This window comes from Strix uralensis, chromosome Z (assembly GCF_047716275.1).
Source record: "Strix uralensis isolate ZFMK-TIS-50842 chromosome Z, bStrUra1, whole genome shotgun sequence".
NCBI classification, from domain to species: domain Eukaryota; kingdom Metazoa; phylum Chordata; class Aves; order Strigiformes; family Strigidae; genus Strix; species Strix uralensis.
This window is the reverse complement of record NC_134012.1, coordinates 69,141,795-69,160,969: the sequence shown is the minus strand read 5'-3', so window position 1 is coordinate 69,160,969 and position 19,175 is coordinate 69,141,795. Positions and strand designations below refer to the sequence as shown.

General features: G+C 39.0%; 1 protein-coding gene across 1 annotated transcript in view; it reads right to left on the bottom strand.

Moving 5' to 3' along the window:
- MEGF10 (multiple EGF like domains 10) overlaps positions 1 to 19,175 on the bottom strand; it is a 108,159-nt gene that overhangs the window by 48,875 nt on the left and 40,109 nt on the right. Inside the window, exons 5-7 of the mRNA XM_074856295.1 lie at positions 17,579 to 17,671; positions 1,423 to 1,669; positions 681 to 801 (exon numbers count right to left, since the gene is read on the bottom strand). Of these exons, the coding sequence (XP_074712396.1) occupies positions 681 to 801; positions 1,423 to 1,669; positions 17,579 to 17,671 (461 nt within the window). The remainder of the gene's footprint in view (positions 1 to 680; positions 802 to 1,422; positions 1,670 to 17,578; positions 17,672 to 19,175) is intronic.

Sequence of the window (19,175 nt, the reverse complement as noted above, 5' to 3'; positions counted from 1 at the left end):
TTGACATTTAAATAGAAAACATTATTAACAAATATTACTGATAAATAGTATCTACAAATGTATTTAAAGAAATTATTTGGGCTTTGATAACCTTCCAGCCTTTTGATCATTTTCCAACTCCATTATTTGCCAACTCAGAGTTGGCAGCCTGTTAGTAGGGGAAGCTACTTGCAGCTCCGAGGTCAATTCTTTCCCTACCCCCTGATAAACAGGTAGAAAGTCTAAAGATAATGTCACCATTCTGATGTCCCATTTCCATCACCAAGTTTAACACAGTATCTAAAGGTTTGGGGTTTTTGCCATGCATACTACACATATGAAAACAGGCACAAAACCCACTGCTAAAATATGTAATGGTGTCACCTCCCTACAACATTAAATTATATCTAGAAATTAATGACTTCCAGACAAGATCTAAAGGATGCTGCCTTTTCATAGTACAATTCATGTCTTTTGCTTCCCAGAATCTGATATGGTTAAAAAGGCAGTGCAGAACTGGAGGATTTTCAGTAACAGATGGTTTTGCAAGTATTTTATTCCAGTCCCTTATGCTAAAATACATTTCCCATTGGTTCTGGCTACAGACAGAGTGCATTTGCTATCCTCATTCACTACCCTTTTCTGATGCTGCCCAAAATCTACAAATATGGCATTGTGTCTATTTCAGAAAGTGCTTTTACCATCCATCCTGATGGGCAGGCACACTCCCCGGTGACATGGTGACAGACGCCTCCATTCTGGCACGGGCACCTCTCCTCGCACTGCGGCCCATGCTTCCCAGGGGGACAGAGGTCCTCGCAGCTGGGGAAGTGGTGGTGTACAACAGAGACAACTGTTACTTCAGCACACGCTCCAGTCTCCAGCCACCTCTTTATTTTTAATGCTATCATTAACTTTTCTGGCCAAAAGTATGAAACAAAAAGCAGTCCAACATAAAGAGATGCACACTGAGTATTGTATAGCATCCATGCAACAAATCTGAGGAAACAGACCTAGCAATCTATGAATTATTTCTTCTTAAAGATATTTCTTTCTACACTGGTTGGTGCTCATTCGTGGTTACTGACAAAAGCTCAAACTATTCTGGAATGACAAAGCCAAGTAACTCCCATGTTTCAATGCAATTTTTCAAACTTGTAGCCAAACCGTTAGCATGATGTTCATGAAGAAGCTCCAGTTGACACTTTTTGTGGCTTTTACCTAGCAGTCCACACCAAGAGGGATTTTTCTTGGCTACACACCTGAATGTGCACTGCAACATGGTTTGCCCGGCTGCTTCTTAGCCATCAGCCTTGCCTCCCTGCATTATATAGCAGCCAGAACAATAGCACAGTGTTAAAAGTTAATCTAAACTTAATTTCTCTTGTTAGCGCTACGTAAAACTTGTATCTCTCCCCCATAAATAATATACCCACTGCTTACAAGGCACCAGTGTATCCAGGAGGACATGTGCACTCTCCAGTCACGTGGTCGCAGGTGGCTCCATTTTGACACTGGCATTTTTGATGGCAATCGTTTCCATATGTCCCTTGATCGCAGTGCTCCTCACAGCGCCAACCTTTGAAACCTGATGCACAGTGGCAGGCTCCAGTGATGGGGTTGCACAAGGCTCCATTTTTGCACTGGCAGCGGCTGCTGCAGTGAGGCCCCCAGTGGTCACTGTCACAAGCTGAAGGGGTAGAAGGAAAAATTTACAGCAGTTTTATAATAGCTCATGTTACAGCACTGAAGATACTATGAGTCAACTGTAAGAAAAAAAAAGTTATAAAATGGAAATAGTTATGTAGTACATCCTCAGTTCTCCTTGGTCCTCAAGGATCTTGGCAGGCAGACAGAACCTAATTTATGAACACAAATTAACTTCTTAAGCATAAAAGCAAACACTTTAAAATGTGAAGCTGTGAAGTAAATGCAAGTTCTAGTGTCTTCATTGTCAGAACTCTTCATTATGACTCTCTGCTGTCAAATAAATCATGATTGCAGTGAGCTTCCATTTACACAGGTCTTGCTAACTTAAAAAAAGTAAAAAAAATGTAGTCTAAATCCATAAACAACTGTCTGAATCCTACAAGGAAGTTGCAAAGCTCACTCAACATAAGATTATGATTTTTTTCAAATCCAGAAGTTCCTACTTGTCTAGATAACTGCAAATATTCCCTTTTCAATCCTGTAATATACCAATAGGACAAAAGAAAGCACAAGAAGTGTTTCAGCAAGAAATAGAAATTAACAACTATATGGTTGAATTTCATCGGGATGTTACAAATTTGGTTATCCAACGTGTCCTCACAATCATTCAAATGCATCTTTTCTTGTCTGCCCCAGTGCAGTCCATTAAAATCCTGTAAGAAAACCACTCAGAGGTTATTTCAGTATCAAAAGAAAAACCTTAATGTTAAGGAAGAAATTCTTAAGAGAGAAACATGGGAGTTCTGTAAAAAGCTAGAAGATTAAGGTCACCTAGAGTTCAAAAGGAATGTCATAATCATATGGTCAAGTGATGTGATGTTATTTTTATGTTCTGTTGATAACAGCAGTACAATGGGAAAACCTCAATTGCAGCAACTGGAAGCCTGGGCTCTCCTCTTGGGAGACTGACAACCATTGTCCTCCCCATCTTTTCCCGGGGCAAAAAAGCCAGGCAGAGAACAGGCACACTTTCCTAGACTAATGCCAAGTAATTCAGGAATCCTCCTCAGGGTAGGAATTATTCAGCCAGAGGAGCTGTTCACTCAAGCTACACAAATAAAAGGGGATTAAGGTCTTTTAAAGAATCTACTCCTTAAAATTACTTTTTTTCCAAGAGAGGTCACTAGAACATGCATCCATAATGGAGATATTGTGAGCACCTACAGACAATAAAATACAGAGAGACAGAAAGCATTGTATATATTATAAACACCCAGCAATACTGTCAAACTGACAGAACAACTGTTCATCTTGTTATTGGTCTCTCTCTTTGAAGATGTGTGGGTCTTGTTCTGACTACACTACAATGCACTGCTGTCTACAGCACACAGCACCTCACAGGTTGCATTTCCCCATGATAACCCACATTCATTCAGAACTGCTATATGTTTATTTTCAACATGTTTGCATGGAACAGAAAGTGTAATCCTCATGCTTAACCAGTCCTCAAATTGCTGTCAGCAAACCAGCTACTTTGGGATATATATAAATATATGAATGGGTGGTGAGAGGTCTGAGACAGCCATATGTTCTGTCATGATTCAGCAGACACCCCTACATTTTTTTTTCCTTAAAACATTAGTCTGGTTTCAGACAACAGTCTTCCTCCTGCTCCCAGACAAAACAATTTCAACTTCAGCCATTCCTCACAGTATAACTAAAAAATTAAAAAAACCACAACCAACCAAACAAAAAACCCAAACAAAGAAAACCCTGTCCTGGCATGTCTGATAAGCAGAAGAATTCAGACTGATCACCAGACCAGAACTGTTCCAGTGTAGAGCTCAGTCCAGGATGAATGTGGCCTGAACACACTCTAGATATAAAGACATGACAGGCAAGAGAAGATTTCTTGGTTGCTAAGTGTCAGCTTGTGTTTTTTCACTAATAGCTGGAAATGAGATATTTCGTGCAGTGCAACAACATTCATGTAGCTGCTTGAGAACCCAGCGTAATGAGTCTCAGAGTCACACAGACCAGAAACATCTACTTACCATGCATCTGCCAGCACATCCAGCACCAAGGCACCATAGAAACCACTTCACTTGTGAAGCAGCGGAGGCCTTGTCCTCCCTCTGCTCTTTCTACAATCCCATCCCCAGTCTGCCTCCCTGGGATGTGCCTTGCTGTCTTCTGGAGATTTGCTGATGTCCGAAGTGAATTTGCTGTGTCTGTGAACTTGAGCCTTTCTTGACTACTTATTGTAAGAGCATGTACCACACAGCACATAATAATTTATTAGTTTCCTGGTGTGATCTTCTTATTACGTCTGCAGGAAATCATTAAAATAAAAAGCAACATAGAGCTGCTAATAAGATTTCCAGTCTCATAACCATTCTCCTGACAACGGCCAGGTGGGTAACAAATATTGACTATGCAATTTTTCAATACAGCACAGCAGTGAGGCATTCCACCAGGACAATGGTGGCCCATGTACGACTGCACGATAGTCCTTTACGCAAGGTCTGTCACCATTTGTCATCTATCTCTACGTTATGGACAGAACTGTGGAGAAGTTTGCAGGACTAATGGGAATAAATAATAATTTTGAATGAGACGGATAAATCACATATTTTACCTCTGTGTCTGCTGACTGATAATCAACAATGTTCCCCATAGGAAAGTAAAGCAATTTTTCAGAAACTGATGCTCAGTTTACTATTAAAAAAAAGCAGAGGGCAAAGGGTAGAAATGTTTCCTGTAGTGAGTTTGATTTATTTTTAATTAGTGTTTGAGGCTAAATTTACCAACTATTACATCAGACATTTTCTGCTGCTTCCTAGTATTCAGACACTAAGAAAGCTGGGCTGGAAGTCACACAGCTGTTAATCTGTGGAATGGGATAGCCTTTGAGTTAATGACTATCGTCAGGTTACAGACTGTCAGCTGGAGTTTAATCAGAATAGCGGCTCTGACTGTCCTGACTGCATCAAGGTCACAGGCACATATGCAAATACTACATGCATGTACATGCAAAAGGGTCAGCTACTGGCTTCTGAACAGATTTGGAGCTGTAAATCATCTGTCTCAGCCCAGGTTATATGTGAAAAGGAAGCAAAGTATAGAGACAATAGCCCCATCCTCAGAATGGTTTCAACACAAGGATGATGCATCTCAGCCCCAAGAACTAATGGAAACAGTCCGAGTCCTGCACAAATGCAAAACCCAATCAGTAAAGCAGCATTAATTTTCTGTACTGATCATACAGAACTGGCCTAATGCTGCTCTGTTTTACATGAACCACCTTCCTTACAAAACTCGTTCTCCTTCCCCTTTTCACATATGTTATATTCACCCTCAGAACCACCAGCTGGCCACACTGCTCCCTATCAGCTTTCGTGGTAGACTCACAGGGTCCTTTCTGCCTTCACCTTACACTGTAGGGGAAAAAAAGTTAATCAAAGTACATGTTTAACAAACAATGTGGTATTAATGCCACATCTTGTTTCATTTTTATTTTCATATATTCTGTTCATCTGGGAGTATCTTTTTTGTCACTGCAGTACGTGCTGCGCACATCACACAATGCTACAAATACAGGACGGAGAACTTTTCTCTCAAAAGGCTACTCAATGAAAGCAAAAGTTTGCCTTTGGGAATAAGGGCACTGCACTGTATAAATGCTCATTTAAAGTGAGCAAGTATGGTATGAAACTCTAATACAATACAGGTCTACCATCATAAAAAGATGCTTGCTGAAACTGAGTGCCAAACAACAACTTTAGAAACATAGGATTCAGCAGTGAAAAAATCAACTTCAAGAAGAAAGTGAAATCTGTGATGCCAATTGCTATCATTCTGAGGCTTTTTGTAGCATCTTTGAAGATTTAAAGTTCTGTATTTCCTACATAATAACTTTAATGCACATCATTATTATGCTGGGCTAGATGTGGTTTTACGCACGTGGTTTCTGTGAGCAGCTGGTGATTTGCAAATTGGGATGGAAGGAGCCCTGATATTTTATAGCACAAGGTATGAATTTTTATAATAATCTGAAGCACATCTGAAGAATTGGTAACTCCTTTTTTGCTCCTTATAAACAAAGACATTTTTAACTAAATGTGGTCACATACTTCTAAGGGGATTTTTCTTTCTCTCTTTTTTGTTGATTTCATTAAAAGGCAACAAAAAGTGCAAACGAGTCTGAGTTTATTCCTGACAAACCCACCTTGATGACCCACAGTTCTGTACTTCTCTAAAGAATGGCATATAATGAGAACAAAATAAGACTATCAAATCAAGTCAAAGAACATTTCAGAAGAAAAACCTCCTTAGAAACTCTGACTTATAACTATCTTTTACATATGCTACAGTTTCCTTTATAACATGATATTCAAGTCAGACAATGTTTATTACAATGCTTTTTTTAAGATCTTTCTTCTCTTTTTGTCTTTCTTTTTTGCTAATGGAGAAGTGAAAACGAAGATCACAGCAAAACTAAGATTTACTCCTCTTGCTGTCATGTTTTGTAGCTGTCTTATATGTAGCACCAAGACAATAGAATGAGATTTTATTCTGCACCTTTTCTGCAACACACCCTGCTGTGTGTTTCTGGAAATATGTACCACTGTTGCCAAAAAAAGAGGAGATTCTTACCACAGCTTTAAGCTTATGTATTTTTATGGCTTTTTAAAACAAGTGAAAACAAAATTCCCTACCACAGACAGCAGAAACAGAGTGAACATTCCCTCACTTGGAAAGCAATATTGTGAAGTACAAATTTAAAATAAGCAAACAGTGGCAGAATTCCTCTCTCTCAGTCTCCTCAAGACTCCAACATAATTTCTTCAGATAGGTTCAAGGAGCAACAGCCTTTATAATTGAAAGTTGATTTTCCTTGCCCAGCATGTCAAACAAACTGAAGTTGCCCATAACTTCAACATCATCTTTGGCTGACCTTTTTTCCTTTCTAGGTTGTCACATCAAGGATAAGTCTAAATATTTGTGCCTTCCTTTGCATCCCTCCTTTGACTCTCAGATCTCTATTGCCTTGTTACTTTCATGGCCCTTACAGTCTGTCCCTCATCTATCATTTCTCATCCAGTATCCAAGTATCAACCTCCACATTTCCATCACCCGTGACATTAGTCCCTTTGTTGAGTTTTCAGACTATCATTTTCCCTGTTTCTTGTCAAGTTGCCCCTACAACTTGGCACAGTTCTCCATAACCCAAGCCATAAAACTTCCATGATGTCCTCCTCAAAACCCCTACTTTCTAACTCCTCCTGCCTGTCAAGTCCACAAAAAGTTGATGTGACAAGTGTGTCAAAACCACTACCTGTCACAGTCATTTATCAGTGTTTGCCTCCTTCCTCACCTCCTACTTGTTTTCAGCTTTGTTAATCTCTTTTCTTTTCTTCAACTACAAGTTCTCTGGGGCAGAGGCAACTTTCTATATTTTTACTTGCAGAACAAGCCCACAAATCCCCAGCAGGGACAGCCATGAGGTCCACCAAGGAACAAGAATGTCCACCATCTACCACTAAAAGTAGACCAACTGTAACATGCCCTGTTTAAAAACTATTCCAGTCTTTTGGAGCAGAGCATATAAATAAGCAAAGAGTAACATTTCTAGGCAGGCCCACAAGTGACTTGCATTATCAGAGAATAACCACCACTAACAACCAAGCACAGCCAGTGTAAGTAAAATAGGCCAATATTGAGAAAACTTTGATTTATCCAAAGGAGAAGCCCACTGACAATCTGTTATCATAAATTGCCCTAAGGTTGTCCAGAGTTTAGCATTGGGAAGAATGACTCTTCTGTCTATTCCAGAAGCAAGAAACACACTTAAGATAAATATACATTAGTGGAACTAATACTTTAGATATTTAACTGCCAGTAAGTAGAATCTGATGAATCTCAGTAAGAATTTCACAACAAAATCAAGAAACTTTTTATGAAGGCTGCATTTAAATTCATAGGTGAGAGGAGCCACTCACCTCAACTCTTTTTCTGATAACCTCAGTAAGGAAACACACAAGTTTCCTTGTCCTTTCTTTTCTCCACCAACAAGGGAAGCCCATCTAACTTTCAACTCTCAACAGAAGGGAAATCTAATTCTAATTCATGTGTTAGACAGTCTTGTATTTTGCATACCTGAGTGTTTACTGTTTTGCCCAAAGAGAGTGCCATAATTACAGTATGAAGGCTTACAAAGACATGGTGTACACCACACTCCACATTATAAAATTTTGTCAGAAAACTGGACTGATGTCCTTCTTGACAGGAAAGAATATATTTCACATACCATGACAACAGTCAAATACGTCATATATTACATTAAGACATCATGTACCTCTGGTCTACACAAAACTAAACTTGTATAATACTTTATGGATCCTCAGTTACTCTTCACTGATAAGGACATGAAAAGTCATGGTCATGTAGATGCTACTCTTAATGATCTTCATTTCTGAGCATGTTTGTGTTCAGAACAACATTCATTGATTCACTAAGAAAAACCGTGACAAAAATATGGATGTTGTCACTAACCTAAATCCACATCATCTTTATTGGAAAGTTTAGAGAGTATTCTTGAAACTACTCTCTGATACTATGATTTGGTTAGCTGCAGCTCTAAACTGGTAGCATTTGTTTCCCTTAGGATATTCCTGCAGAATAGGAAACAGATAATAATTCTCCCAACTAGAATTTATACCAAATGAAACTAAATTCCTGCTGATTCTGAAAGTTATAAATACTCAATTGTGTTCACAATTCAACAAGATGCATTAAGCCCCTTGTGACATCAATCTGTATGTCAGCCTGGATTGCAAGACAATAGATGTGGAACATGGCAAAGAAATTTCAGAGATGAATCAAAAAAGCCAGAAAACAAAGCCAGCTATTCTGAAAAGTAGAATAAAAACATCCTTTAGAAAAGTTTCAAAGTCTTATTTAAGAAAAACATAAGATTATTCGCCATATATTTTTTTATATGTGCTGTTCTAGTCACCTCAGCATGTTATGAAAATACATGCACATGCACATCAAAAAATAAATATTTTTTCCTTTAGAGAATCATTCATAATAATTATAAAATATCAATGCCTTTTAGTAAAAGACTTATCTTACCTTCATCCCACACAGAAATGCATAGTAGTGTTTTTTTCCAGAGCACACTTTATATTAAATCTGGATTTTCTTTGAGTCTTTTGTTTCTATCTGATTTTATTTGTTATACTCTAGGCTTTTCAACCTGTGGCGTATTTTTCATTCTTACTTTTTGTTTTCTGCATAAGAAAGGACCTTTATTCCAAATGCTAAGCTTTAATTTAATTTAGGGATTTTTCTTTTTTACTTCGTAAAAGCCTTTTGATCTGTGAAGTGGAAGAACAATGAAAATGTGTTTTTCAGATCCTATAAAAGACTGAAGCTATATGCCTTTCATATGCCATAAATTTCAGAAGCCTCTTTAAAGTGCTTTGGACATCAGAACACAAGGTTTGATAACTGCTAAGGAAAACACAAACACATGGTTCTTGGGGTTCATTTTACCTTGCTACTGAGATAAAACCCATTAAAAATAATCAGTGTTTTAGGAAAAGTTATAAAATTAAAAGAATCTGATTGTACTGTATAAAATGGACTATTGTACATGATCCTGATTTTGCACAGATGCCCTTGTAGGACCACAAATTAGCCTTTTTCCTTTTTTCCAATGACTTGAAAGCCACCTTAATTTTTAAATTAGCAACAAACCTTATCCCTCACATCCTTGAAAATCTGCCAAGTGAGCCATGATAACACATAAGTCCACCAATACGTAAGGCAGATTGAAATCAAAACAATACTAAAAATACTTTTTCACTGACTAAAAAAAATAATTACACAGATATTATTCAAGAAATCAACTTAGGTAAACACCACATATATACTACGTTTATGAGATGGTGAAAAGCAGAAATGAAAAGCTTCTCTGATTCAGAATATGTTTATAAATCAGTAAAATTATCACTATTTATTGCGATGTCTTCCTTCAGTAAATCTCATCATAAGTAAATTTAATAACTCAGTTTTGTAGAAAATATATTTTTGTTTCTGCTTTTGCTTAAAGATTGGAACTGTAATTCAGCAAAACACTGAAGCATGTTCACAAAATCTATTCATTTCCCTAGAACTTCAAAACCAAAATACTTATATGCAACATAAGAATAACATAATTTCAAATACATTGTTGTACTGAACTCCAGAAAAGCACAGCTGCTATGTAGCCCTGGGAATTTTGATACCACTTACCATAGTGACACTGTAGTGACTCTGTCAACAGTGAAGGTGATGGCAAATTCCATTAGTACCTGTTTTCCCTGTTTGCACTTGATCTAACTTGCTGGTAGGTTAGTTTCTCAACACAAAGATATTCAAGCTTCTTAGAAAATCAGCTGGCAAAACTGAGAAGTCAGGGGAATTACAGAAGTAATAATTACAGAAGAATTAAGGGTAGTGAAGAGTATGGGGAAGACAGATGTAATAAGAGAAGGTTAAATTTTAAACAGTTTATTACCTGCTGTCATTTTTGCTAACAGGATGCATTTGCGCATGTGGCTGCTTGGGAGTTGGGGTGGGAGGCAGTTCTGCATTACCTGAATGAGCTATTTCTCTGCATTTTCCATAAAAGCAAATAGCTCTCTGTCAGGATACTCTGCAGTTTCACTTGTGTGTTTAGCAGTTTCTCAGTTCTGGGAATCAAGCCCTTCTGGTGCAAGCACGTGGTTAAAACCAGAACCTATTTCTACAGCCTGTTGAATGGCTTGGAAAAATTAAGGATGAGTTAAGTCTCTAAGCATATCTTGCAAGCTCTGTTAGTCAAAATGCTTTTGACAAACAAAAAGGAAAGCAATGCCTTGGTCAAAGCTCAACTGAAGATTCACAAACTGCACCATCAGAGTGTACAAAATGCTCCCAGGCACCTTGCCTGGTACCTCCACCAAGGGGGTTGTTTCACTGGGGATGCAAGTATGTCACATCTACCTCTGCAGGGTTAATGGAAATTATAAGCTCCACTGAGAAACTCCAGTGCTTGTAACTCACATGAGTGTCTCACACAAGTTATGCCAAGGGATCCAGTTTCTGCCATATTCTGCATCTGTTAAGTCCCACGAAGAAAACAGTAAGATTTTTGTGGAATTTGCAAACTTTAAAAACACCCATGACAGTAAAGGAAATCTGACAGTAGCAGAGCTACTGTACCTTAAAAGTTTCCTTAACAAGTGTATTTAAAGGTAAGAAGATGTTTCTTTGAGACCCCAGCTTTAAAGGCTCAGCTTAATATATTAAGGAAAAAGACAGTTCTCTTCTCATGCTTTATAAAACCCTGGAGCCAAATTACACCTTAGTGCCACTTGTTCTACCCCCATGCCCTCAGACTATAGTCCCAATGAAACTCTATTAATCACCAACAGAATCAAATTACAAATTAAAATCCAGTGATAAAAAAACATCTCAGATTACTTAAATACAATAAAACCAGAAAATGCCTATTCACATTTCCACAAACAATCCTAACATACTTGTCATAAACCAAAACCATGTCATTCCTTTTTTTGCTCTACTACTCAGGCCAGCTGGGGGATCATGAAGGCTATAACCTTCGCAGACGAGTCAGTGTAATATTGATTTTGGCCTTTTGTCTCTGCTCCAGCTTATTCAGAAAGTGTCCTATTGATTTTGAAGGAATTATTTGTGGACTACTAGGCATGAGAAGAAAAACAAAGCGAATGTCCTGATTCCTTAGTGGCGCTCCATGTTAGGCTGCATGTGTATCTCTCTTGCACATGCATTCAAAACTGACAATCAGGTACTTAAATATTACAACAAATACTGTTGTACGAGTGTGAGCAGAAAACAGGCAGAAAACATATTTTACAAATTTAAAACATGGCTGGATCATCTCTACACATCTAGACTGCCAACTATCACTATGTGTAGCAACTTTTACAGAAGACTGCTTTATACACAACCTGTAGTCAAAAATGCTCTTATAACATGTATCAATCCAATCTGACACATGCAAGTTAAAAATTTGATATAAGCAATAATCCAGTTTGGGGGTGAGAGGTTGTGCTGGTTGGTTTGTTTTTCAACAGAACCTGTTTACATTTTTAATCTACAAACATACCTACCTTTACCACTATGTCCTTTTTTCTAAATTTTGTCCTTCTCCCCAGCCCAAAACCGATCAACTTATACTCCTGAAGTTCACAAACACTTCTTCAAAGGGTGCTGACAGCTGATTCACTCGCTTCAAGGCATAGGTTCAACACGTCTTCTGTCCACTCATTTGTCATTGACTACTGTGTTAGGTCAATAAATCTTTATTAGAATAACTTGTTTCGCTTGACTGTCATCTCTCCTGTTAGAATGGAAGTGTTCTGCGAATGAGTGATCTCTCAATACAAGTAGTATTTCTTTTCAGATATATGTACAGTATCATCATCTCCTTCATCAGTTCCCACTGAAATTCACTCCAAGCAAACACTGCCTAATGCAGTATATTTCCTTTGACTAAGGCTCATCCTGAGTACCATCACACAACACGTGCGGGACAACCAGATGATCAGGCCCAGTCAGCATGGGTTTATGAAAGGCAGGTCCTGCTTGACAAACCTGATCTCCTTCTATGACAGGGTGACCTGCTTATTGGATGAGGGAAAGGCTGTGGATGTTGTCTACCTTGACTTTAGTAAGGCCTTTGACACCGTTTCCCACAGCATTCTCCTGGCAAAACTGGCTGCTAGTGGCTTGGATGGGCACACACTCTGCTGGGTAAAAAACTGGCTGGATGGCCGGGCCCAAAGAGTTGTGGTGAACAGACTTAAATTCAGTTGGCGGCCGGTCACAAGTGGTGTCCCCCAGGGCTCGGTTTTGGGGCCACTCCTGTTTAACATCTTTCTTGATGATCTAGACGAGGGGATCGAGTGCACCCTCAGTAAGTTTGCAGATGACACCAAGTTGGGTGGGAGTGTTGATCTGCTCGAGGGTAGGGAGGCTCTGCAGAGAGACCTGGACAGGCTGGAGCGATGGGCTCAGGCCAACTGGAGGAGTTTCAATAAGGCCAAATGCCGGGTGCTGCACTTCGGCCAAAACAACCCCCAACAGTGCTACAGGCTTAGGGAGGAGTGGCTGGAGAGCTGCCAGTCAGAGAGGGACCTGGGGGTGTTGATTGACAGCCGGCTGAACAGGAGCCAGCAGTGTGCCCAGGTGGCCAAGAAGGCCAATGGCATCCTGGCTTGTATCAGAAATAGCGTGGCCAGCAGGGCCAGGGAAGTGATCTTACCCCTGTATTCGGCACTGGTGAGGCCGCACATTGATTACTGTGTTCAATTTTGGGCCCCTCACTACAAAAAGGACATTGAATTGCTCGAGCGTGTCCAGAGAAGGGCAACGAAGCTGGTGAAGGGCTGGAGCACAGGTCGTACGAGGAGCGGCTGAGGGAACGGGTTGTTTAGTGTGGAGAAGAGGAGGCTGAGGGGAGACCTCATGGCCCTCTACAACCACCTGAAAGGAGGTTGCAGAGAGCTGGGGATGAGTCTCTTTAACCAAGTAATAAGTGATAGGACAAGAGGGAATGGCCTCAAGCTGTGCCAGGGAAGGTTTAGACTGTATATTAGGAAGCATTTCTTTACAGAAGGGGTTGTTAGGCATTGGAATGGGCTGCCCAGGGAGGTGGTGGAGTCTCCATCCCTGGAGGTGTTTAAGAGTTGGGTTGACATAGCGCTGAGGGATATGGTGTAGTTGGGAACTGTTAATGTTGGGTTGATGGTTGGACCTAGACGATTCTGTGATTCTGTAAAAAGGCCTGAATAAAAACTACATTTCACACAGGAAATTTTATCCAAGGCAATATTAGATAATTACCCAAATTGTGAGACCAGAATTCAGGTTTTACTGACAGAGGAATACATCCAGTCCTATTTTCCTCTCAGGTGGATGTAAAGTTTTCAGAAAGGCAGAGGATATGATGGAGAGGAGAGTTATGGGTTGGGCTAGAATTAAGCACTGAAAGAGGACAGCCTCAGCAGTGTAGTCAAATCTTTATCTCTCCCCTAAACTGAAAGCAGCCACTGATCTAGGCTATTAGGAATTGGATAAGACTTATCACAAAAAGGAGGTAATGGTCGCTACAAAAGGAAAAGGGAGTCTCCCAAGAAGTTTAGTCTCTAGAAGGGTTATTAGGCTAGAGCACGCAGTCGTATGCAAAGACAGGGGAGGAAGCTTGCTGCTTCAGCTTTTAATGCACAATGCACAAATTCAGTCCATGCAATCACACTGTCATTTTTGGAAATAACATTACAGTGTTTAGGAAGCACTTGTGTGCAGTTACCACCTGGAAAGCCACTGCCACATAGAAGCCATGGCATATGGTTTAAAAATTTATTTTAAACACATTGGGTAAATACAGCTGAGAAACAATAGACAAAATCAAGCTTGGGGTTGGTAAATGGACAGATGCTGCAATAGGACTAACTATGTTCTCAGATACTTATCGATTAAATTCCTTTGTAAGGAGAATAATCAATCCTAACAGAGAAAGGATAGTACTTTGGAAGAAAAAACTTAGTTCTACAGTTTTACAAAAGGTTTAGTGCTTAGGTAGAACAGTTGCTTCCAACATGTTTGTGTCCATGAAAATGAACAGATCACTAAATCTGGAAGTTTGCCTAATATCTCACACTTTGAGAATAATCTCTCCCTTTCAGTAGCAGTATTTTATCTGGTGATCAGTAACCATTAAATCCCTAAGTGCCTGCCTTACAAAACACTGGCCTGCCTTGTAATCATTGTTTTCCATTATTCAGTTAAACAGTCATAGAGTTAAAATGTTTATATGGTAGACATTATTACAGTATGGCAATTTGCATGTATTTTTCAACAAATAATTTGCCATATAAACAAAATTATTTTTTTTAAAAAAGGATCTCTATATTTTGTCTATTCTACCTTTCTGTTACTAAAACTAATCAAGTTGGGAATCATGCAGAAAATACAGTTAAAGGCAAAGTATGAAAATCTCCTACATAGGGCAAGCAACAATAATATTCAGTGCCAGAGAGTCAAAACCCTATCATTTACTGTCTTTCCAACACTATCCACTGCTCTTCAATTCAGTTTGATCTGCGCTGTAGTTCTCAGACACATGGGTAAGGAAATCATGCACAGCTAGCGGCAAACAGCAGCACTCAAACTCAGAAGGACAATCTGGTGAAAGCAAGATCTTTCTTAAGTTTGTCCACATGGAATGGGCTAAATTCCAAAACAAATTTCCAGGTAGCACATGCACAAAAATATCCTCTTCCTCAGCCTATCCTCCTTGTCCTAGGACTACACTAGTGATCCAAAACCAATTTCAGCAGTTCCAGTTAGCTCTAACATCACGCAGAAGCTTTTAGAGGAACACCAACCTCTCCAGAGATCACACTGTTCAAAGGTACATGGACAAAGGCTCTTTCAGCTTTGGCCTGTTGTGTATGCACACCAGAAAGTATTTTTGCTATTGAGGCTGCCGCAACAAGTAATGAAAGGCAACCAACTAAGGAAGAAGCAGAGTGTGGTGGTTTAACCCCTGCCGGGGTCTGAGACCACCCGGCCGCTGCACCTCCCCCACAAAGGGAGTGAAATACAAAGCCCCGGGGCTGAGATAAGGAGAGGTTTAATAAAACAGTGCAACAGCAACACAGCAAACAACAACAACAACAATAACGATAACAGTAATAACAATGAATAGAGCAAGGTATGTACCAATACAGCAGTGAGAGAACCGGCTGCGCCAACCCACGCGATCACCGATTCTTCCTGCGCTCTGGCGCCCGGATGTGAGGTCAGCATGGTATATGAATAACCCGGCTAGAGCTTCCCCCCACTGCTGGGGAAACTTAACCCTATCCTGGCTAAACCAGGACACAGAGGAAAAGAGCTGCACATGTATTCAAAACGAATTATACCAAACAGGTAAGGGAAATGGACTCCAGACAATCCCGTGAGAGGAAGGATTATTTCCAAAGAGATTTAGAGGTTCCTGTCTTATCTAAAGTGCCCTATCAGTGAGTTTCAAACTTGGAAATCTCAATAAATAACAGTACCTCCCCATTCTACGTTGTCCAGTGATACACATTTCTTCTGCACATTTGATTAGTTACAGAAAAGCTCACTACATAAGGCTCTCTGAAAGAAAGATAACATTTTTTGACAATTTCTTCTGACAATTCAGCGCACTAGATTAAAATCAGTATTAAAGTAACACTGCATTGCTAACTCTTTTCAGTTTTATGCCTTACACAAAACTTGGTGTTTCTTTAGAGCTATTATATAAAAGAATCACATGTAAGCATATACAAGGACTATACAATAAATGTAATAATTTTAAAATGGTTAGGTTCTTCCTCATTTAATTTATTAGTAATTATTTTTACTCACTCTTTCTCTCAGATTTCACAGAATATGCTGCCAGGACAACAGAGCAGTTCTACATGAAGAGACACTATAACACCTTGTTTGCAAAAAAAATTTCCCTATTTTCGTTAAGCAGAAAAAATGTGGGTGAAAATACAACCATATTATTTTTGTCCTGCTGCTGATCTAGGTTTTTTACAGTTGTTATTTTTGTATCAATCCCATTCTAAGTAACCTATCAGCATAAAATCTTTGCAAGACATCAAGCTCTGGTTTATGAATTAGAATTTTATATGGTCTGTGAAATTTAAATTATAAACATTTTTTTTTATTGTTGACTAAAATATGTTCCTAGTGGACAGTCACTAGCAGTGACCCACTTTGAACTTGACTGTAACCAAATATATGGTTGTGATGTTAACCTAAACATTACCTTCCCAAAGACCTTACAAAGGGGAACAGAAAGATGGAATAAATAACAAATTATAACAAATAAAAAAATCAGTAATTACGCCGAGAAACTCTCTTCCAGACAAAAGGAAGAAAAAATAACACTTCATGGTCTGCACAAAAAATTACCTTTCACACAGGAATGGATAGTGCACAAACACACCAGCCCTGCCACTGAGGGGTTTCTGCCCTCTGCCCAGACCTTACTGCAGCCTGCAGTGCCTGGTTTTACACTCAAAGCATCTAGAAAACAGCAGCGACTAAAAAGGTCATGAACTGATATTATTTTATTACTTCACTTTGTGGTTTCGACATTTTACTATGTTCTTGCCTCCAGCATGTCATGGCCTTATCTTCATCATTTCTTTATTAAGTGTGACCACCTGCTCGCTGGGTTGCATGTGACTGAATCCACACGCCAAGCAGGAGAGGTGCCAACCTGCCCCTGCCTCCCACTGTGTGTATCCCTGATACTCCTATCTTGCCTCCCGTATCCTGCACATACTTTCATGGCAAAGAGGAGGAGAAGAAAGTTGGAGAAACTTGAATAGTGAGAGCAAAATAGAAAGAGATTGAGCAGATGGAGCAACTAATAATGCAAGAGGGGAACACAGTGAGGGGAAAAAAGTACAAGTTAGTGGCAGAGTGATATAGAAGGACAGGTTGTGAGGAAGGCTTTAATCATAGCTTTTAAACATGACCTAGCATCACCATTCTTTATGTATTAGAAAAATAAAAAATTAGAGATTTTCTTATAGTTAAAATATAATTTTATTTCCTTTACTCCAGATACTAAGTTCCCAATTATATTAATTATCTCCATGTTTCTGAGCACAAAACAGCTCATGACATTCAGTGCTGCTACAGGGTAATATTGTTTGCAAGTAAATGAAGAAAAATCAGGTCACGCAGAGTAACCTGATAACTGAAGAGCAACCCCCTGACCAGCAAGCAGGAGCCCAAGCACAGAATCGACAGTAATCTGCCCAAAAGAGAGGACAACACCATGGAAAGAGCATGAGACAGGCAGAAGCAGGTGGAAACTCACCACTGGAGCAGTTGGGTCCTCCCCAGCCAGGCTCACACTGACAGGTGTTTGGAGCAATACACCGACCGTGGACACATTTATCAGCACAATGAGCTGTCAGAGAAGGAAATAAAAAAAGAATTAAAGAACTCCTAGCACTAGGAAAAATATTATAAAATTATTCCTAATCCAGATCTTTCATGTCTCAAATATCTTTTAAAAGCAAAATAAACTTTAGTGTATTAATGTTTGATGGTATCTCTTCGAAATCAATTTTCTCCACTCTCTTCTATTTCTCCTAAGTTTGAAGGCTCCAACTAAAACCATGTTGGTGCTACTCAAATACTTCTGCATTTAACAAAGAGAAAACTGTCCACGTTTAATGAAAAAAGAATCATAATATGATTTAGGTTGGAAACCCATCTGAACATGGTCCTGGACAAGAGGCTCTAGGTGGCCCTGCCTGAGTAGGGCAGTTGGAGAAGATGACTTTCACAAGTCCCTTCCAACCTCAACTATCCTGTGATTCTCTGAAGGAAACTCTCACACCAAGAAAAAGAGGGGAACTTCTGCACACATAAAAAGAAGGATTCTTTTGCAGCAGCATGGATAAAACATGACTTGCAACACATCAGTATTTTAATATTGATTTTTCTGAATGGTTGCACAGTTCAAATGAAGCACAACAAAACAGCTATGATGATTAAGGTAAGGCATGAGATATAAACCCTATGGATCACTACAACCTTTATTCTAAGTGCTAAGCAGAGCTGCTTGAAATTTTTCTTTTTTTTTTTTTTCTGTTTCTATAGTTAAGGCTTATTTTGAAATAGAGCTTTTATTTGAAACTTTTAAGAAAAACTTGAAATGGCTTTGATACCCAGCACATCGATGTAACTGACTCAGAATACAATACACTGAAGAGGAAGAATCTGCAACCAGCTACAGATTGCTGGCATCATATTCATTACTAAATACCCTTAACTTTCCAAAATATATACACTGTAATACTTTCCTCCTAGTTTGAGCAACAATAAAACTTTAAAAATGTCCACAAGATAAGAATTTTCTTTGTGCCAACAGCCATAGGAATCTGACTGGTATAGCAATGAATACAAGGTGAACGACGGGAAAAAACCAAAGAAGTTGGTGTTCGCAAGTTTAATGGGACTACATGTGAATCATTTCTGAATGGACTGAAAATGGTCTATGGTAATTTGGAAATATACCTGCAAAATGTACTGGTTTTTTTCCTAATTAAACATGATGAAGCATGCTGGGTGTCTTTGTATTTTGTGTGGCCAAGAAAAAAGAAAGCCACATAGAGATCAACCATATGTATTATTAAAATCTTTGGCTATCTGGGATCCCAACCATTAATTCCATATTTTTACAGCCTTTAGTTTTCATTCTCAACTTTTATTTCTAATAAGCTATCTGTCAGATGTGCATTAAAATGATCTTCATTAGAAATCAACAGGGAGAATATGAATTTTTAAATGTTAGATGATACAACATACTATTACAAAGCTATTTCATTGTTCTCTATTTATTTAGTATGGTAGAATTACTTTAAATAATACATCATGATTTTCCATTAGTCTTAACTAGATTAATG